The 22,512-nt window shown below is 37.4% G+C and overlaps 1 protein-coding gene and 1 long non-coding RNA gene across 2 annotated transcripts; one reads left to right on the top strand and one right to left on the bottom strand.

Moving 5' to 3' along the window:
• The first annotated feature begins 10,118 nt into the window (after positions 1 to 10,118).
• LOC119787355 lies at positions 10,119 to 11,959 on the top strand. Its single transcript, XR_005281313.1, has 3 exons — positions 10,119 to 10,275; positions 11,037 to 11,500; positions 11,613 to 11,959. It is a non-coding gene; the product is annotated as an uncharacterized LOC119787355 (long non-coding RNA).
• A 3,774-nt stretch (positions 11,960 to 15,733) lies between these two features.
• LOC119787365 (UDP-glucuronosyltransferase 2C1-like) lies at positions 15,734 to 19,851 on the bottom strand. The gene is made up of 2 exons (XM_038291187.1): positions 19,720 to 19,851; positions 15,734 to 17,381 (listed from the first exon to the last, which is right to left on the bottom strand). The coding sequence occupies exon 2, from the start codon at positions 17,363 to 17,365 to the stop codon at positions 15,764 to 15,766; it is 1,602 nt and encodes a 533-aa protein (XP_038147115.1). The 5' UTR covers positions 17,366 to 17,381; positions 19,720 to 19,851; the 3' UTR covers positions 15,734 to 15,763.
• Between the last annotated feature and the right edge of the window lie 2,661 nt (positions 19,852 to 22,512).

The following is a 22,512-nucleotide window of genomic DNA, read 5'->3' as shown; positions in this document are numbered from 1 at the left end:
ACAATGGATTCCTTACTGCAGTTGTGGGTAATGGGTTTTACCTGGTATATTGGTTCTGCTCCCAGTATTTACTTTCTTCTGAAGAAAATAAAAGAACTGCAAGAGATGAAGAAGATGAGGAGGCTTCTAGGGGTCTCTAAACTAAACCTAAACCTTACATTGGATAGAAAGTCACACATAGGGAGAAGCCGTGCTTAGTTAAAAATGTTGTGTTAAGAGCAACTTAAACAATTGTTATATATTTATTAAACATAATCTTTTGTATTGTGACAATTGTTTGCCTTTCATTTAACATTCCTGACTCATTATTCATAATTGTACACCCTAAACTTTGAAGTTTTCGAAGTGTTCTTCGATTGATTTTTACCATTAAATGAAATAAAATAACTTGTCATGTCATCTCAAGGCACTTTCCAGTTCACCAGATCATCCATTCAGATTGATTCAAAGTTTTCTATGTAAGGAAAACCAGCTGATTGCATCGACTCATTGACTCTTCAGCAATCCCTCACACTTAGCATGCTTGTAGCGACAGTGGAGAGGAAAAACTCCCTTTGAACAGGAAGAAACCTCCAGCAGAACCAGGCTCAGTGTGAGCGGCCATCTGCTGAGGCCCACTGGGGTTCAAGGAGACAGAAGCAGACATAGAAAAAGAAGCATAGATACAAAAGGCAACTGTCAAGCAGCTCCACAGGCGGCCCCGTCCAGGAAACACACAGCCAGGCAGACGAGCTCCGAGCCAGCTCCCATGTCAGAGGATGAAGAGGGCACATCCAGTTAGTCACAGTCAGAGAAACAGGACTACACTGGAAAACAGGCCAAGCTCCAACATCTAGAAACAAAGGTGTTGATGGCAGCAGCACAGCTGATATTTCTCTCCAGGATGGAGTCACAGCCAAACAGGAACAGACCAGATGAAGCTACTATGAGAAAAAGCAGAGAGAGCAGAACGTTAGAGATTGAACTAACAGATTCTTCAGTGTGGGAGAATAGAGATAGAATGAAGCAGAATGATGAAAAAGGGGTCCCTATGTCCTCCAGCAGTCTAAGCCTATAGCAGCAGAACTATAGAGATAGCTCAGGATAACCTGAGCCACTCTAACTAGAAGCTTTATCATAAAGGAAAGTTTTAAGCCTAGCCTTAAAAGTAGGCAGGGTGTCTGCCTCACGGACTAAAACTGGTAGTTGGTTCCACAGGAGAGGAGCCTGACAAGTTGCACTGTGCAAGAGAGGAGAGCCCACAGCATCACCAGAGACCCCTACCACCGCCAACACCTCTTCAAAGTCCCGCCCTCCGGGACGCATTTCTGTGCAATAAAGTCATGTTGTCAATTTATTTATTTATTTGTTTGTTTTTCCATCACAGTCTGAGTACTTATTTGTTATTATAATTATTACTACTTTTATATATTTTAACTGCCCTGGAGATTTTATATTTTTTAACATACATTGCGCTTTGCAATAGAAGGAATTTTAATTCTGATTTTGACTTGAGTAAATAAACTTGGGTCATTCAAATGTCAACCAGACAATTTGAAATCTCTCCTCTGCAGGGCATGCTAGGTTTTGATCAACAGGAAGTGTATCGTTAGCACTTTCAAGGTGCAACTGGCATCTTTTGCCGCACAGAGAAAGTCTTATTTTTGTTTTTTTATGAATTCATCTTCATCTTGTGTTTTTTGGACCTAATTTTTTAGGTATTATACATTATGTGTTAATGAGGCTACTGATTAATTTGTGATTATAGCATCACTTGAAAAAATGTCATAATTTGTTATGTTGAAAAGAATCAGCTCTGGATTTGCTTGTTAGACGACGCCTCCTTTAGTTTCTCCTGTATAAGAGTCAATCTACCCCAAGATATAACCAAGTGGAAAAGAGACTTTTGCTGTTTCAGTGTTCAACTATTTCAGGTAAGAATAATTTCATTCAACTTGTTTTTGTTTAATAATATTGAATTTGAAAGATTAATATTAAAAGAGCTAGAAGGAAACATGCTTCTGAAAGTGAAGCTTGTTAGGAACCTAAACACGCCTGAGTAAAAAAATCTGTTTAGATTTCTTTGATATGATCACGACTGTGGAGCATCTCAGCATGTATTTATCATGCAGAGGACAGATTAGCTCATTAATAAAGACCCGTCTGTTTTCTACAGCGTCTGTTGAACGCGGCTTTTGCACCAAAGATAACTTGAAAACCGACAAAATAAGCAGAGGAACAGAGTGGTGTGCAAATGCACACAGCTTCCTACAATGGAAACCACAAACCTCTGTTTCTATTGGTTTAGTGAAAATAGAGTTTGTAATTAAGCTCAATGAAACACCTAAATTTTTATTCAACTTTACAAGTACAAAGACTGATTATTAAAACTGTTACAGGCTTTTGGGATGTATTCAGTTTTTTTTTATCTTTCAAAACCTACAGCCAGTAATCAAGTTGAGGGGGGGTGACAGGGGATGGCATCCCCCTTCTTAAAAAACAAAAAATCACCCCCCTTCTTAATGACCATCCCCTGTGACATTTTATGACTGAATGTGTATAAATTTCTACACTATAAAAATGATCTAGAAATAAGTAAAAATTTCTAAAATTAAGTGTATTTACTCTTAATTTTAGTGGGTAAATGAAATGCTTTGCCAATGGAATGAGTATTTTTACTCTTAAAAGAAGTTATTTAGATTAAATGCACTTAAAATAAGACAATGCAATTGTGTTTTCTTATTTTAAATGTAAATTGTCTTGTTCCATTGGCAAAATATATCTTTTACTTCCTCAATCCAAGAGCAAATGCACTTATTTTAGGAAAAAATAACTTATCTAGGTTTAAATTCTTTCCAGTGTACTATTTATTAACAGCACTGCAAAAACTATCTAGAAATAAGTAAACATTTTCTTAAATTAGGTACATTTAGCCTTAATTTGAGCAGGAAGCAAATAGGATCATTTGCCAATGGAATATGTGTGTTTACTCTTAAAATAAGATATGCACTTGTAATATGACAAAGCAGTTTTTTTTGTTTGTTTTTTTTTTATGTAAATTGTAGTGTCTCACTTATCTCCTCAAAAAAAAATGCAGTTATTTTAAGAAAAAGTGACTTATTTAAATTTTATTTTTTTGCAGTGAGTTATGGCAATTATATTGCCCTTAACATTTGGCGGCTGTGGGCTTACGATCAGCCTGAGCAAAACAAATAAAATCAAAGAAGTGGCCTATCATCACTATGAAGCTAATCCCAATGGAAAAATGTGTCCTCTGCATTTTTCCCAAACTATGCAGGGGCAGTGATAGCCATGCGTGTCCGGGGACTGACTGCACACTGGAAAAACAATATAGAAATAGGTAAAAATGTCTTAAATTAAGTGAATTTGCTCTTAATTTGAGTAGGTGAATTAGATAGTTTGCCAATACAATGAGTACTTTTACTCTAAAAAAAGACAATTAGATAATATAAACTTGGAATAAGACAATGCAATTGTGATTTCTTATTTTAAGTGTAAATTGTCTTGTTCCGTGGGCAAAATGTCTCTTTTACCTCCTCAATCCAAGAACAAATGCACTTATTTTAAGAAAAAAATACTTATCTAAATTTAGTTTTTTCCCAGTTCAACTGTAGGTTGGTCAATAATAGATTAATAAGCTATACATGCTTCCAAAAAAAGAAAATTCCACCCCATGCATGTAAAGCATTTATCAATTTAAAAAGGTTGTCTGACCACGATTCCTCCATAAATCAATTGAAAATCAATGTTTAAATAAGAAGTACCAAATCAGGTCAGAACCTGAACCTCTCATGGAGGGAATGTTTGTCTTCTACATACTCTGACTTTTTAGGTACTATTTGTGGCTAAAGAGAGGACAGCTATGACCTATACATCGTAATACTGCAGTCTTTGTACATCTCCTCATTTCACTTTGTTAGCTTCAAAAAATTGTGAGTTCATATAGGACAAAAAAATGAATCTGACACACCAAGGGATTTTCAAACACAGCTTCCTGCTTTCTGTCATGTGACTGAATCACAGGACAGAATGTACTGTAGCATCTTATTTCTTCAATGTTTTATATGCACACATTAACTTTATAATCATCATTGAATAAACCAAACATACTTTTTCTCTTGTTTTCTAAATTATAGAGTTAATATGGATCGAAAGAAAGGTTGGCTGCATGAAGGAATAAAAAAGTTCAAAGAAAGCACCCTGGCTACTACTACAAGTTTGGGAATTATCCAGATTATAGTGGAAAAACTTGTGGATGTAGAGTTTGCATGCCCGTGTGACGCTATCACCAATGGTTATACTATTCTGTTTTTTATTGCTCCACCATTTATAGTTGTCTTGTTAATGTTTGCTAAATCCTGTGAATCGTGTACATCAGGAAAATGTCTCCTTGAAGCCTTAAAAAGCGCCACTTTCCCGGCCATAATCTGGTTGGTAATAGTGCTCCTTGACGGTTGTTACTTGGCCTTTTTCTGGACCAACTGGTCGGGAAAGTATGAAATGATTGAGAATGCTGCACCTCAGAGATGGTGCAAACCTGCCAACTCGTCTGAAATGTTGTTGGCCAAAACCCAGTTATGGTATTCGCAATCTCAGGTAAGAAACAATGACTAATCTACAATTTCGTAATTGGTTCTGATAAGATATATTTATTTTTTTACTTTGTTTTTCCTTTTGTTTTTGTTTTAGTACATTGGATTTATTACAGCAGGTGTTGGTGTTGTCCTTTATCTGGTATATTTCGCCTTCTCCTGTTTTCCATCCTGTTCCGAAGAAAATGAGAAAACAACTAGAAGAAAAGAAGAAGATGAGGAGGCCTCCGCAGCTCTCTAGATTAAACTAAATGTCTTAAATTAAATTTGAAAAATATGTATATGTAGACGTGCATCAACCCACTGGCCATGTTTTTTTAGAAATATATTATACTGTAAATTGTACAATTTCAAAGTTTTTGTACTTCTTATAATGTTTGTCTTTTTATGTCATAATCTTGACTTAGTATTCATCACAACCTAGAATTCTGATTTTAGCTTTTCTAGATCTATTTCTATTTTGCAGTTATAGTTATAGTTCCAATAGCATTAAACATTCTGTATTTTGTATATTTGTCTTTATAGTTTTCTTGTATTTTCCGATTTTTCAACGTTTCACAGTATGTTTGATGTCAAAAAAAATATTTGTATTAAACCCTTGTTTAAATTTCTTGTCTTGTTACTGAAACATATATGCAGAAGCATAAAAATGTTTAGAAAAAACTTGTAACTTGAAATCTGCTTGGATTTCGTGCACATTTTTAAGGCAAATGCATTTTCCTCTGTTTTAGATCGAAGCAAGTTTTACATTTCTTTTCAGGTTATACAAATAGTTTTTCATAAAGTGAAGGAAATCATGGACAACAGTGAGCATAGCATCCTCTTCAGAGCACCTTTAAATAACAACAGAGTGTCTTCAGTCAGAGGCTTCTCCAGATCGGTGCAGGACAGACCTCTACAGATGATCCTTCCTGCCTACAGCTAACACCTAAAACACCTGTTTAAATAATAACCTATGAGTTACTGCAACATTTAAATTTCCCCTTGGGATAAATAAAGTATTTTTAATTGAAATAGGACTTGATGAAGCCTTAGCAATTAATTACTGGTCAAAAACAAGGAACTCTGTCTAAATTAGTTCATTTCTTTTCTTTTCATTTTATTGATATATTATAAATTCAGAACAAGTTTAAGGCACTTTACAGTCAAACTAGGTATAGTGACAATGGACAGTTTTTTGCAGTGTATTGTTGACTTTGCAACCCCAAACCTAGCATGCATCTTGTGACAAATGAAACCTCCCTAAAATCGTAGTCATTTTAACTGTACACTTATGTGTTATCTGATGGAGAACATCTGATTGGTAAACATACTGATCTTCCCTAGAAGATTGAGATCAGTCATTAGGTTTATAGTTAATAGAATAGACATCCATTATCTGTTCTAGGTTTTGTCCCTCTCTTCTCGTCCCTTTTCTTCTTGTTTTCCTCTCTATGTTTTGCACTCAGCTGACTTTTCATGCTGTCTCTAAAGGAATGAAAGATTTTTCCAAGCACTAAGCTCACTTAGCTGATTGCTCCTTCCTGTGTTTCCAAAAAGGCGACAGCAAACGTAAATATCCCAGTCCTTCTTTTCACTGCAGACAAGCCAACCTGCTTGATTTTTCATTCGATTCATCTATCCAGCTTCGTCCAGTTTCTCATCATTCATCTCTTTAACCTGCCTGCTCCCACTCATTAGTGCCAGATTACTCAAGTCTTAGGTGAGAGTTCTCTAGCGTCCCTGATTGTGTTTTGATTGCCTGATCCAGACCCGTTCTGCCTTTGGACCTCTGAGCCTGCTGTTTCCAATTCTGATCTGTTTGCCTGACCTGTCTTCAGACTCCCGCTGGATTCTGCCTGTGAACTGAACCTGGATCTCTTTCCTGACACCAACCTGGATTTTCCTTCAGTACACTGTAAAAACGAAAAAGTTAGTTCAACTCAAAATTTCAAGGCAACCGGCTGCACAGAATTTTTGAGTTGAAGGCATCAACTTAATTTTTTAAGTTTTGTAGAACTACACTTATTAAGTTGTGTCAGCTAAGTTTTTCAAGTTCTGCCAACTAAGTTTTTTTAATTCAAGTTACTGGAACTTTCAAGTCTGTAAAAACTTATTATTTTAAGTTCAGATTATCTGTAAAAAGTTATTTGAAATTCAGATTACCATCCCCTGTAATAACTTACATTTTTGAGTTTGAATCCCCACCATTAAATCATCCACTGACAGTAAACACGCTTGCCCCACTTGGGGCAGGGTACACCCTGGACAGGTCACCAGACACACAGGACTAACAACCATTCATGCAAACACTCACACCTAAGGACAATTTAGAGAAGCAAATCAACCTAACAGTCATGTTTTTGGACGTGGAGCTGGAGTACCCAGAGCGAACCCACACATGCTCAGGGAGAACATGCAAACTCCATGCAGAAAGACCCCGGGCCAGGAATCGAACCCAGAACCTTCTTGCTGCAGGGCAGCAGTGCTACCCACTGCGCCACTGAGCAGCACTGACAGTAAACCTGTTAAATTTTGCATGTTTATTTGAACCACTTTGGCAAAAACAGGTTTACAATTCCACAATGTAAACAAGTAATCTTATGCTTAAAGCAAATCAGGTTTCAGCATATATTCTTTTACTTTCCAACTCCTGTTAAAACCTTACAAATAATGCAATATTGCCAGAGATGACGGGAAACCAGTCTTAGTTTTCTCTTGGACGAGTCCTCAGGGAAAGTTACTGCCATCAGAGTGACCAAATGGCTGAACCAAAATATAGAAGGGAGCTCCTGGGAAAATCCATGGAAACCCTGTAGCAGCCGGTTGCCATGACAAATTTGAAATGAGCATGTGCAGATAAGTTGACCTCGCTCGGACTGGGTGTCAACTACAACTTCTAAGTAAACTCAACTTAATTTATAGAATAAGATGAACTTTTCATCAGAAACTTATGAAAGTGAGTTCAACTGGCTCACAAAAGACAGTTCAAGTTCCAACTGGCAATTTTATTGTCAGTGAATGCAAAAATCTTAGTAAGGTGAACAATTTTGAGTTGTCATTTTTACAGTGTACCTCTTCAGATCTCTGATCTTCTGGCCCAGACTCCTGAGTGTCATGATGGGATTAGATGTCTAACCCATATGCAGAAACACACGGAGGTTAGGAGAAAGTTCAAAAGGTTTATTGACAAAAGGTGTAAATGAAATGTGAGCAGGAACTTGGGTGGTCAAACTGGATCTCCACTGAGGAGGACAGAGAGGTTAGAGGAGTTCCAGGTAAACTGCTGTTTATCAGATCATGGGGGGGATACCTGCTTAGAAGTGGAACTGATCAGCACGGGGGGGAAACTTGAGGGTCTAGAGGCTAGTAGGCAGGCAGATGGCTGAGGGCTAGCAGAGATTGAACTGAGTGCAGGCAGGCGGAGAACTGAGAGCTTGGCAGAGGCAAACTGAGGGCAGGCAGGCAGATTCCAGGTTGAGGTCTCTCTCTTCAGTGTTTCAGGTTTCCAGGCAAGTCAGGTTCTGAGAGACAGGGAGAAAACAGGGTCAGACAGGTTCACAAGAATCAGGCAAGATCTGGTAGACTGGCTCAGGTTTTGCTGGTACCATTACTGGCAAACACTCTGGCACTGGAGTGTCAGTCTCCGCCTCCTTAAGTAGGAGCCTCCTGATGAGCAGATTGAAGACAGGTGTTGCAGTCAGCTCATGTCCCCAGGAGATCTAGTGCGCCCTCTGGTGGAGAAGATGGACACAGACTCCAGATCCCAACACTGAGCATACTCTCGACACCAGCTTTGGCTTCGCCCTCTTGATTTTCCTGCTTTCCTTCATCTGTTTGGATCTGATCCCCCTCCAGTTCTGCAGTCTTCAAAGCTTCAGCATCTGGAACTCTCTAGGCAGCGTTCGGTTGCGTGGTGTTGGCAGCCATCCACCTCTTCTACTGGGCACGGACTGAACTTTATGACCAGGTTAATAACTCAAATGTTCATAATCATCCTTTGCCAGATTAATGTGGTCACTAACCTGTGTTTCCCTCCTGCAGAGGTTCCTGTCCTAGCTGTTACTGCAGATCTGCGGTTTTTAAATATAAGCCCCTTTGAATTAACTGATTGTCTGGCTACCACGAATGCTTGGTCCTTCCTCTTCTAAACCCTGACAATGGGAGCACAAACCTAAAAAAAAAACAGTTTTGTAGCAACGTTGACAGCAACCCAGACAAAATAGCTATAAAAGTCATATATTGAAAGGTTTTAGTTTTGAAACGACACATCAACTACCCTGGTGTTGTCCAGTGCAATAACCTTTAGTTAAAAACACCAAGCGATCACACATAGCCTGGGCAACTTTAACACCAGGCATAATTCACCATATGGTTCACAGAATGGTTGAAGATTCAGCCAAACCAAAAGCTTAGTATTGCTTATAATTTTTTGCTTTTACATTTTCACCTACAAAACACGAGAGGCAAAGCTAATTCAAAAGCATTCGATCGGAAGCTGTTTATGATGGAAAAAGGTTTGCATACGCTGTCTGCTGAACTGCAAACACAAATCCCTTTGCAGCTTGAGTGCTCTGAGTCTACAGACACACATTTGCAAAAGTTTCATAACAAGCAGGGTGTGAAGATCACACCCTGAGAGAATTACCGTACAAAGATCTTTCTGAGATGTTTTTAAGTACTTACAAATAGAATCAGTTTTATGTTGAATATTATGTTTTTAATTGTTTTTCTGATGCATTTAGGGTCATTTTGCAGCTTCTTTGAATATCTACTATGAGTCTAGAAAAACATTTGCACCCAAGCAAACTTCTTAAGATCCTACCCTGAGAATATCAGTGTATAAAGTTCTTTCTGAGATGAATAAAAACTGTATATGGTGGACTTTGGATGTTTTTCTGATGCATTTATGGTTTTTTTATTGCAGTCTTTTATTACTGTTTGTTATTGGATCCCGTAGTTTCTGTTTTAGTTTGACACCCAAACTCTTTTGGCTTCCTGTTATCATTTCCTCCTGTTTTTGTCTTCGTGTTGGAGACACTCTCATATTTGGTGATTGCTCTGTTTCATGTTTTACAGATTTGGACTTCTTTTTTTTAATTAAGTTTCTGTATCACATTTGTGGTATAAAGTCCACATCCTTTCTGTTTATGTTTCTGTCCCACATACAGACCTCACAGTTAAATACAGGAAAATGTTGTAAATCTATGCTCTCCAATATAGGGTCCTCTAGGTTCTCCCATGTCTTCTATATTTTACCTAATTTAATGCAGTTTTTAGTTGTTTTTTTAGTGAGTCACTTAAGTCAGAAAAATTGAGTTCTTGAAATATCCATTGTGAAAGCTTACATTGTCTCCTCGGGGAAGGATGTCAGTTTAATATAAACAGGAAGTTTGCAGGTTGCAGGCACAAGAAGTATCTTCTGCTGTACAGGGAAGTTTTCGTTCTTAAGATTGTAGCTTGTTGTGTGTTTTAAGCCAATCTATGCAGAAATCACATGTAACTGCTTATTTATCCTTTATTCTACAATAGTTTGAAAACTCTCTCAATTTGCGAATGTGAAGGGCTTTGGATTGGTTAGTTAGATAACTCCGCCTACTGTTTCTCCTGTTTTGAAGTTAATCTATCTTAAGATAGAGCCAAAGTGGAAGAGAGATCCTTAGCGACACATTTGCTCATTTCTATTTTTGTTCAACCAATTCAGGTAAGAACCATTTGCCTCTCAGTATTTTAGTTTCATGATATATTATAAAGATACTTTGAATTTAAATATAAAACATTAGGATGGCAGAAAAGGAAGATGAAAGGAAAGACAGTTGGGAAAGTAGGCACATATTTAATTTCTTTAAAATGTTTAACATGTAGAAGATCGAAACAAATGTTTAAGGGGCATCCCTGTCCGACTCTGCTGCTTTGCTCAGGTTCTGTTGCTGCAGAGCAAAGTAAGCAGAGGTGGAGGATAGTGAACAAGTGTGCAGGCAGCTTCCTACAATGGAAACCACAAACCCATTTTGACCTTATTTTTGACCCTAGTATCTACTGCATTTTCAGTTAGTGTTTTTATTTTCAATTTAACCAGCTTAAAGTAAAACTTCAGCTCTTTATGCTGGACTTTATGTTTTGTCTGAAAACAAAGTTTCTTTTTGTTTACACAAAAAGAAATTAACACAATAAAAATTATCTAAGTCTTAATGTCATTATTTTATGGACACTGCAGCAGTGCAATAAAAGCAATCGTATCACTTTTTAAGACATGTTTTAGAATATGGTTCCTCTGAAGGCAGTAGGATGTTAAAATTTTAGGCGTTTTTTCTCTAAGTCATTACCTGAAACTCACTGTAACAATTTTTTGCAATTTCTGCGATTCTGATGAAAAGAAGACAGCCGTGACTTAAACATCTAAATACAAAGATATCATTGCCTTTTTGATTTCACTTTTTTCTTTCTGTGTTTCCTCAATTATAGATTTGATCATGGATTTCAAGAAAAAATGGCTGTCTGAGGTGAAAAACATCCTAAAAACCAGCCCACTGGCAGCTACTGTGGGTTTTGGATTAATTCAGTTAATATTGGAGAAATTAATAGAACTAGAGTTTGCATGTCCTTGCGATCCTAAATACAACTGGGTGTATACGTCACCCTTCTTTATTGTGCCCTCATTAATAGTCTTCTTGCTAATGTGTGTCGCTAAATTTCCATGTGATCTTCAATGCAAATCCTTCTTTGAGGCCCTGAGTAGCGTCGTCGTTTCGGCTACAATATGGGCAGTTATAGTGTTCATTGATGGTCGTTACTGGGCATGTCTCAAGACAAATTGGTCAGGAAAGTATGAAATGATTGATAATGCTGCACCTCAGAAATGGTGTAAACCAGCCAACTCATCTCAGGTGTTACTGAACAAAACCCAGTTATGGTATTCCCAATCGCAAGTAAGAAACATTCACAATCTGTAAAGACTTGCAATAAACAATAATTCAAATGATGAATAGCTTTTGATGTTCTAATGAGATTCCTTCTTTCCGCTGCTCCTTTTTTCTTTAGTACATTGGACTCTTGACAGCGTTGGGGTTGGTTGTTTTTTATCTCATATGTTATCTCATCGCCTTGAAATGTGCTGAAGAAGAAAATGAAACTTCAAGAAATGAAGAGTATAGGCAGGTCAATGCTGTTCTCTAGACTGAACCAACGATCTGTGACAAAATGAGAAAAATAATTGTACATATTGGTTTATGCATTAAAATAATGGATGTTAGGGCATGTTTGGTTATAAAGTCTTATTTTAGTTATATTCTAAAGATGTTATACATAAAAAATGCTATAAATAAAAATTTGCTATTTTCACAAGCATTATATTTGATATCTAGCCATTTTAGGATCAACTGTATTTTGTATATATGGAGAGAGAGAGATATAGATATATCTCTATAGATATCTTATTCCCCCCAAAATACATAATCATTCTTTATTCATCAGACATATTAGTAACTAAAGAACTGAAACATGTTGTAAAGAAGCATTTAAATACCAAAAACTGTATAAACATTAAAATGATGTATAGTTAAAATCATCCTCAATGTTTTGTAAAGTTTGTTATATTTTAATTACAATAAAGAAATGAAAATGAATAAGTTTCATTGTTGCTTTCACCTCATATTAGAGATTAAATATTTTGTACTTTAATTACTTTCAAAGCATTGTGATTGAGGTGATTTAGTTTAACTGGTTGAGTCTTAAGTAGAAGCTTTTGAAATTATAAAAAGAGTATAAATTTTCCTCAGTTTTACAAAAGAGTAATGTAAGGACGGAACATTTTACTTCACATGCTCAGCGTGAACGAGTCACTTCAACATGAAAGGTGAGGTAAGCCATAACGCTTCTAACAGCTTTTTCCCCACTGCCGTCAGATTACGTAACTGTTGAAAAAATAAAGAAAACTCTAAATCAAGTCATATAATCTGTGTCATACTGATAATACCAAACCAAAAATAACTCATCTTAAAAAAAAAAAAAAAAAGTTTTCTGTGCATACAAAATGACAATTAAAGTTGTTTAAGTCTAACTTAACTAAAAGCAAAAGTGGAAGTTTATGCCAGATGCTGCAAACTATTCCACATTAAGGCGCTGTAATGATCTTGGTTCTGTTGGTTTTTCTCTAAGTTTTCAGTTTCAAGTTCATCCAGGTTTTTTCTTGTTTTCTAGCTTTATTGGTGTGTTCTAGATTCATTTTCTGTCAAGATTTGGTTTCTATGTAACGGGAACTGAAAGTTGGACCCAATATTCAGCAGACAACAGAATGTTTCAACACAGGTTTATTTCAAAAATAACTGAAAGAGGATGATGGAAACTCCTCAGAGCGGGTTCTCTGATTCTCTGCTGGTTGAGAGTTCAGTTCGAAGCTCAGAGAGGAGTAACCCAGGGGGAGACAGTCCACCGCTTGCGGTCGTTACCGCTTCAAAGAACAGTGCGTGGGGGAGCCGGCGGCAGCCACTGGCAAGCGAGCTGAAGTGTCCGTGAGGGATTATGCGAAGCCAATATCCAGTCCAGAGCAGTGTCAGAAACCTTGAGATCCGAGAGCCGAAGAGGTATCCAGGGAAAATCCAAGCCGAGGTCAGAAAAACAGTCCAAGTTCGATTACAGGCTAAATCCAGGCAGTCAGGCCAAAAACCAAACTAAGCAGGGCAGACAGGGAGAAAGGCAAAAACCAAAAACATATGGGCAAAAAACTTCCACTGAACAAAACACTTACTTGATAGCTGAGTAACTCACACAGAGACAGGTTGAATAATCTGACACTGATGGCAGGAAAGCAAACAGCCTAAATAGCTGCAGGGACCAGGTGAATCAGATTGGCAGTAATCAGCCACAGGGCCAATTAGGCAGGTGAGCAGGAGCAGAGGAAAAAACCCAACCATCAGTGCCAGGATTATGACATTCTAGGTTTTTGTGAGGACCCAAATGCAGAGGCTGACAGGCAGGGGTGAGTTCTTAAAAGATTTAATGAAAGATAAGGCAGCAAAAACAGGTATCCAAAAATCCAACATAAAAATCAAACCCAAACCAGACCCACAGAGACATCAGGGGAAAACCATCAAGGAGCCAGGGTAAGAAAAAGTAAGACGAGGAACCAGCACAGAGGGACTGCAGAGGGAGTGTATTTATGGCTGACTGAATAAAGGTAGGGCTGATGAGCTGATAAGGAGCAGGTGTGACTAGAGCTGATGAGGAAGCCAAGGGAAAAGAAAACACAAGGGGGCAACAGAGGACAGACAAAAAAAACCTAAGAAACTTAAATGAATCTAGAACACACCAATAAAGCTAGAAAACAAGGAAAAACCTGGATGAACTTGAAACTGAAAACTTAGAGAAAAATCCACAGAACCAAGATCGTTACAGGCGCTGTATCTTTCATCAGACCTGGCCTACATAGACTTGTGCTTCTTCTGAATACCTTAGATTTTCTCTACTACCTCCTGTTCCTTCTCCTTTAAAGTCGTAGGGAAGCGGCTGTTCCAATCGTTGCATTTCCGAATTCTCCCAAGCGGTGCACGACTTTACACGAGTGAATAAAGTGAATGCGATTGGTCGTTTATCAAGGGGGCGGGATTGTTGTGGCGTAAGGTTTGCAAGCAAGTTTAGTTGTGGCCGGTTTGTCTGCAGCATCCTGCTAACCAGTTAGCAACTTAGTGCTAGTAGGTTCCCAATGGGAAATTCCATTGGGACCAACTAGCACTACATTGGTGACTTAGAAATGACGCTGTCAAGGAACGCTATGGACAGCGGAAACATGCAAGAGGAGGAGAGTTTAGTGTCGGAGGTTGTGGATGAGTCTCCTTCGTCATCCATTTTTTATTTAGAGGAGGAAAGCGGGGACGAAGATGTTGTGGAAGAGGACGCCAGGGCGGCAGAAGCTTGGTTTGGTGTAGAAGGCTTCCAGCCGTCCATGTTTGAGCCCTTGCCTCGCAACGCTGCCAGTTCTGTTAGCTCTACGCCTGCAGAAGACACAGACGTCCATCCCCGTGAACACTGGGACGCAACTCAATGGGAAAGGAAAGGATTCTGATTTCAACCGTTGCGTATATTAGCTGCGACATATGAATCAAGATGCTATGACCAAAAAAATTTGATTGACAGATAACCGTTGATATATGATTGGCCAAATTTAGGTGTTCAGGGTGACGTAGAACTAACTGGCCTGCAGAAGTTGACGAAAAAACCCACCAGATTTTAAGAAAGGATTTTTTTTTTTTTATAGAAATTTTCTAAATTTTGGGACAATATATACAGTAAATTTTGCAGTGTTGAGGTAACACTTTAAAAGCGAAATTGGTCCAACTCGGAATTAGTGTTAAATTAGAAGTTCATCTTAAAAGGCCTCCGATCCACAACTTGTCTGCTCCTGTGCGCAGGCGGTGGGTGCGCTGTGACTTCATTCAGATGACCCGGTTTCAACCCCCCTCCAGCCCCTCCTCCACCATCCTTTCTAAAGCTTCATCAGAGCGTCATTCCTCCTGGGCTCTTACTGCATTCCGCGTCTCATCTCCGGTCCGGCAGGAGACCGCCATGTTGAGCCTGGTTCTGCCAGAGGTTTCTTCCCAACGGAGAGTTTTTCCTCTCCACTGTCGCTTCATGCTTGCTTATCATAGACAGGTTCTCTCAACCTGTGTTATCCAACTGGACTTCCATCTTCCAGGTCCCAGCTCTAGTATCAGCTCACGCAGTTCACTGGATCTCCCCATAAAGCTCAGCAGACCGTCTATCTAACCAGCAGTCTACAGACTGACCAACTCCATCTATCTCCACTTCTTTATTGCTCACTGGAAAAAAAATGCAAATGCTTTTGGCATTTACTTTAACATATTTAGTCACTTTTACACAATTGTTTTATGTCCTACCCCGCTAACATGAAACAATTGTGTTAAAGTAACTAAATATGATTAAGTAAATGCCAAAAACGGTTGCATAATATTGTTTCCAGTGCTGTTCATGCATATCAATCAAAATTCAGCGCTATGTTTCCTGCCGAGGTCTGAGCGCCAAAGACTAAAGTAACTGTATCAATACATTTCTTATAATTGTCTTTTCTCTCTGTGTGAGTTTTTCAGATCTGCTTTAATTTTCCACCTATGATATTTTTTACAAAGAAAATCACAAACGGGTCAAAATGTCACTCAATCATTGTTTTTATTTTTATATCATTGATGCTTTATCTTTGTTTGGGTAAAAATCTTTCTCCACATCAACCTAACAACTGAAACCCAAATGCAAATTACAAGCAGAACAGCTGCTGACAACGCAGCAAAAACATCAACAGAGCTGTAAACAAACCAGGACATTTTGTGGCCCTGTGTCTTCAGATGCCGGGCTCCTTTGTGTCTTATGACATACTCTATCCAAAACACAGCCTGGTCCAGAGGTTTCATCGGCTGATCTCTGTGCAGCTTTGAGAGGGTCTGCATGTTCTCCCTATAGGTGGAGTTATAGATAACTGTCATCAGAGCTTCTTTGAAGATATTCCTGTCAACTGTGGCAATATCTACAATCACGGCCGCTCCCTTTGCCTTAACCCTGGATAGATTATCAGGTTGATCGAAGAACAGGGGAAGCCCGACTACTGGAACGCCATGGTAAATTGCCTCCTGAACACCATTGGTGCCTCCATGGGTGATGAATACTCGGGTTCTAGGATGACCTAAGAGGTCATTTTGTGGCAGCCACTGGACGAGAAGCGTGTTATTGCCCAGGCTGTTTGGTCTTTGTCCCGTATATCTCCAAATAACCTTCTGAGGCAGCTGAGCAAAAGCTGCAGCTATCTCTTCTGAGATGTCCTGGGGCAGGTCGCCCACTAGCGTTCCTAAAGTCATTACGATAATCCCATGATCTCCTGAGCTTTGGACAAACTCCTCCAGATCAGTCGGGAGAGATTTTGAGGGCTTGCACTGAAACCCCCCTATGTAGACGATATTTGGCACAGTTGGACGAGGGAATTCAAACACAAAATCATTTCTCATTAGCCAGATGTCAGCATCAAGGAAGACGGTTGAGTAATCCACATCAGGGCCAAAGAAGCGCCGGACAATGGGTTTGTAAGTAGGTTCTGAGATGTATGATAGTGTGAACATGCCCATAAAGTAACTCAGGACGTTCTTTAATCTCTGAGGGAAAGTCATTCTATCCGTGAGCTCGGTGGCAGTAAAGGGGATGTATGAAAGAGGTGAAGGAGCAATGAGGAGGTGTGCTTCACCCTGAATGGTCCATCTGACGTTAAAAACCAGAGGAAGTTTGAGTCTGCGTGCCAGTAAGGCACCGCCACCGATGCCAGGGTCTGTCAGGACCATGTCATACTTGGAAGCATTCAAAGACTGCATCAGGTCTTCATTTTCAAACATGTAGGTGATTAAATCACCCACTTTCTTATGAAACTGGGAGAACTGATCCAGAATCACCTGTTGCATTTCCATGCGTTTCCAAATGTTGGACCAAAAATTTCCGGGTTTTATCTGAAGGCGGACCTCCAGCTGTCGAATTAAAAATGTCTCAAAGTTCTCTTCAAACCCACCGCGGCAGGAAAGAGTCACTGAGGAGTAGAGGGGGGACTTTTCTTTAATGTACCAGCTATCAGAGGGCCGGAGCACAGTGATCTCGTGGCCCCTGGCGTGAAGTTGCTCTATGATTACTTTCATGTTTACCCAGTGGCTTCCATCCAACGGGAACACCAGAATCTTCCCCCCTAATGTGATCGACAGTTGCCCTAAAAGCAGAGTAAAGATGAAAAAACAGGAATCAGGCATCTTCATGTTGATCGTAGGATACCTGCAAAATACAGAAAATCCAGTCAGTGAATTGACATCCTGAGAAAAATTAACCTCATCCCCCCTTTTTTATTATTATTAATTATTACCTTGATTCACCTTGGTAGGAAAAATAAAAAAGGAAATATCTGTGATTTTGAGCTTCTGCATGTATCATATGTAGTTTGTAGAAAAACCTCTTTAAAACCTTTTTCACTTTCTTGACATCTTTGCTTTGACCTTAAAAAAATGATGCTTTTAATGTTTTACGCCCAGAGGGTCTGAAGAGCAAATTCCGCCCGAAATTAAATATGTGAATTAAAGAAAGTACAACTCCCAAACTATAAATAGTTTGTATTTGTATAACAGAAAGGCTTTGAGGAATATTTATCAGGTGGAACCACTATTTTAATTTCACCATTTCTGATTTATGGGTGATTAAACAAAGAAAAAAATGAAAAATATGTAGCCTCCTAAAATAGAGATACAGTATCTTGAAATTACTTTATGACTAGTCGTAATTTAAATGTAGTAATTTAAATATGTATTTCAGATAGTCAGAAATTCCTTCTAGATATCTTAAATTGACGTCTCCATACAAGTTAATGGTAAATCTGACGTCATTTCGACTAGTCAGAATGTAATTAGAGATATCTATTATATTTTGACTAGTCAAAATATAATTAGAGATATTTTAAATCGCTAAAACGTCTAGTCATAAAACAATTTGAGATAACTTGAATTTAAAGGTGTTAAAACCGAATTTATGTTAAAATGGCTTGCCATAATATCTCCTATCCTAAAATACATTTAAGATATCATGAATTATGGTGGTATTTGAGATATCCTTAATTAGAATTATGACTAGTCAAAACTAAAATCGAGATATCTTGAAATAACTTTATGAATAGTCGTAATTTAATCGTAGATATCTGAAATGTGTATTTCAGATAGTCAGTAATTCATTCTATATATCTTAAATTGACGTCTCCATACAAGTTAATGGTAAATCTGATGTCATTTCGACTAGTTAGAATGTAATTAGAGATATCTTAAATCGCTAAAACATCTAGTCATAAAACAATTTGAGATATTTAAAGGTGTTAAAACCGAATTTATGTTAAAATGGCTTGCCATAGCCGCAAATAGACTTTTACAATGAACCTGCTTCTAAGGCAGGTTTCTTCCTGTTAAAGCAGTTTTCCTCTCTTTGACATGTTAAACATGCTTGTTACTACTTGCATTCTAGTTAATAACAGAAAGCAAGCAGCTGCCTGCTGCAGAAACAGGCTCGCCTAGGAGGAATGACTTTTGCCAAGTCAATAACTTGATGCATGTATATGACCTAATGATGTGTATTGTTATAATTTTAGAGGGTGTAACTCTACAGATCTAGAAAAAAAGATTATTTTAACTGTTATTCATGACACTCCTTCTGATGATGCAATCCTTATAAGTCTACAGTATGTAACTAAAGCCATAATAGTTGAATTCTGTTAAACCTGTCCTCATGTTTTAGAGTTATTTAGTATACATATGCATCAGAAAGTGTTATTTAAAGTGTTTTTTTTATGTCCAATAATCACTTTTCAGGAAAGAACTGGTTAAAGGAAGTTTAAAGGTCAGCTGGGTTTCCTTAGATTGTTCCCTTTTTTTTATCAGTTCGTCTAGTTTGCTTTAGGATATCCTGGCTTGGGCTTCATTTAACGTGAATTTTTCGTTTCATGTTTTATAAACTGTCCTTAAAACAATTATTGTCCTTGAGACCGCTAATTTAGTGTTTAAATTCTACTAACATATTTCTGTTAACACTGGAAAAACAATCTAAACAAGTTAAAATTTCCTGACTTAAGTGTATTTACCCTTAATTTGAGCAGGTTAATTAGATATTTTGCCAATGGAATGAGTATTTTTACTCTTAAAATAAGATATTTAGATAATATCCAACTTAAATAAGACAATGCAACAGTGTTTTCTTATTTTAAGCGTAAGTTGTCTTGTTCCATTGGCAAAATGTCTCATTTCAAGAAAAAATGCACATATTTGAAGAAAGAAATGACTTATCTAGAGTTCAATTTTTTTTCTCAGTGCAGCCTTACTGTATCCTTGTTCTTTTCTAAGTAGTGGAAACTTTTTCACAAACATACTAAAAGAATGATAAATAATTTAAAAGCAAATACACATCAAATGCAGTAAACAAGAATAGTCCCATTTAAATGCAAATATTAAAAATTGATTTCTACAAACATGTTTTTATGCTGGACTGGACTTTGACTCTTACATAACACAATAACATAAATAATAATTCTAAAACAATAATATTTTTCATGCATTTGCTTAGTTTCTTTAAATATTCTTACCTGAATGTTGTTCCTTAGTTTTATAATCCAAAGCTTATTGGAAAACACCCTGTTCTCTGTTGTGTGCTCCTCCTTGTCTGTCCATTTAGTGGCTGTTTGTGTTGCATGTCGTCAAACCTCCCACTCATAAGCAACAATAGCTGTTAACAGGGGGAAGACACTGATCTACGGCGCCACCTAGTGTCACATCAGGGCAACACAGAACAGCTTCCTGAGGTGAACTGATCTAAAGGTCAGCACTGAATTATTAGTTTTTTTCTGAATGCTTAAACCCAAACTGTGATTTTTATAGCACAATTTCTAAAACCTACTGATACTATTTATATAAACCACTTATTAAATTTGCAAAATTAAAAATCACAAACACTGATTTGCACCCAGTGTTGCTTTTTGTGTAATACACACTTCAAAACTGTAGGTTTACAGAACCGTAAATTCAACTCATTGCTTTACAGCAACTTTCCAAATGATCAACACACTCCTAGTAAAACTACACATATATGGTTATTATTTACACTATTCTCTGGCTCACTATCACATGTTAAAACTATTTTAGATAATTAGTTAACTTTCCAATAAGCCCAAGAATTAAAAATAAGCCACAGGTGAGCCGTCTGTGTGGAGCACACACTCAAAAAAATGTGTCTGTTTTTGGCATTTATTTAATAATTTGTAATTACTTTAACACAATTGTTTTATGTCCTACCATTCTAACAAGAAAAAATGTGTTAAAGTAACTAAATGTAATTAAGTAAATGCCATTTACTTAATTACATTCATTACATCACCCACTCAAACTCCGTACTCTCCATTCTGGAATCCAATTGAAGACTTTTTCTCTGCGTGGCGCTGGAAGGTCTATGACCGTCACCCCCATCAACACACAGCACTTTCACAGCAACGAAGGATGCATGGGGGATTATTGACCCATCATCATGTCAGGCCAGGATACCGTATTCCATGGTGCTTTGGCCAAGAGGACACTGCATGTGATGTGGATGAAGTCTTGGGGCCGGACCCAGAGACCCCATTTTCTCAGTGAGCATGGATAAGAGTTTAAGATTCAGAAAAAAAAAACTGTAATAAGATGGGCTGTGTTAACTGTTTGATACTAAAATAGAATTATTACGAAGGTTTGAAGAGCTAAGCTAGGTTTATTAGCTTTTTTAAAGGTAACTACAATGTTTTGCTGGTTTGGTGAAAGGTTTTCTCTTTTGCGTGTAGAGTTTTTCAAAAACAGCCATTAGTAACAAAAAATTAGCTTAAGCAATCAGAAAAAAATGGTAAAGCACAATTAACAAGGTAAAGTGGTTCAATAAGATGGATGGATGGATGGATGGATGGATGGATGGATGGATGGATGGATGGATGGATGGATGGATGGATGGATGGATGGATGGATGGATGGATGGATGGATGGATGGATGGATGGATGGATGGATGGATTTACAGTCTTGTTCATATTTTCGTTATGTAGGCTAATCTGTACTGACATCTACAGTTTAATTGATTAATTAATTTCCTTTTTTTTCTAATAATCTTCAAACATGAACATTTAGTTTAATTGAAGATGGTAGTTTTGCTGTAATTACATAAATGTACCTGATTAAAGGATACATCTACCTTTTCAGCTGATTTAATACAAAAAGTAATTGTGGACAAATAAGATTAAATTCTGTAATTTATTCACCGGTGACGTAATGACACCCCACAGTTTTTTACCCATTTTTAGGATTTTATTTATTCATTTGTCTACATTCATTAAAATTTTCAAATAATACGGAAGAGGATTAGGGCCACTGAAAAAATGAAAAAAGTTAACTGATTTTTAAATATTATTTCAGTTTAATATGGGAAGAAAGTCAAAATTCTGACATTTTTCTCAGAATTCTGACTTTAATCTCAGAATTCTGGATCTTAATGTAGATGGGCACCATGAAGGAAGAGATGTGGCAGCATTTAGTTTAACTGACAAAGATGTGAGCTCTTTGGGAGGAACAGGAACACATTGGTGGAAATGATGGAATTAGGCGACTTTTTATGTCCCTGAGGGATCCCTGGTGATGCTATTTCATTAATGGAAGAGCAGAAGGTAATTAAAACAAGAGATCTAGTTTAGTCTCTAAAACAGACATGGCTATGGCTATGGCTATGGCTTGATGCTAACATGTTTGTTAGCTGTCAGAATTAAATCAGAATTCTGAAATTAAAGTCAGAATTCTGAGAAAAAAGTTAGAATTCTAAAATTAAAGTCAGAATTCTGAGATTAAAGTCAGAATTCTGAGATTAAAATCAGAATTCTGGAAAAAAAAAGAAGTCAGATTTCTGAGATTAAAGTCAAAATTCTGAGAAAAAAAAGTCAGATTTCTTAGATTAAAGTCAGAATTTAGAAAAAAGTCAGAATTCTAAGAAAGGGCAGAATTCTGAGATTAAAGTCAGAATTCTGGGGGGGGGGAAAAGAAGTCAGAATTCTGAGATTGAAGTCAGAATTCGGAAATTAAAGTCAGAATTATGAGAAAAAAGTCGGAATTATTAGATTAAATTCAGAATTCAGAGAATAACGTCAGATTTCTGAGATTAAAGTCAGAATTCTGACTTTTTTCTCATACTATACTGAAGTAAAATGTAAAAATCAGTTAACTTCTTTTTTTTTTTTCATTTGCCCTAATCCTCTTCCGTAAAATTATATATTTTTAACAGACTTTTTTTTTAATGACCAAAAATGATGAGCAAAGCTTAAGGTCTGACTTGTTATGCTGTAAAAATGCGCATCTTATTGATGGTTTTGGTCTC

Source organism: Cyprinodon tularosa, unplaced genomic scaffold (genome assembly GCF_016077235.1).
Source record: "Cyprinodon tularosa strain WSP-4 unplaced genomic scaffold, ASM1607723v1 ctg296, whole genome shotgun sequence".
NCBI classification, from domain to species: Eukaryota; Metazoa; Chordata; class Actinopteri; order Cyprinodontiformes; family Cyprinodontidae; genus Cyprinodon; species Cyprinodon tularosa.
This window is presented reverse-complemented; position numbering and strand designations above follow the sequence as displayed.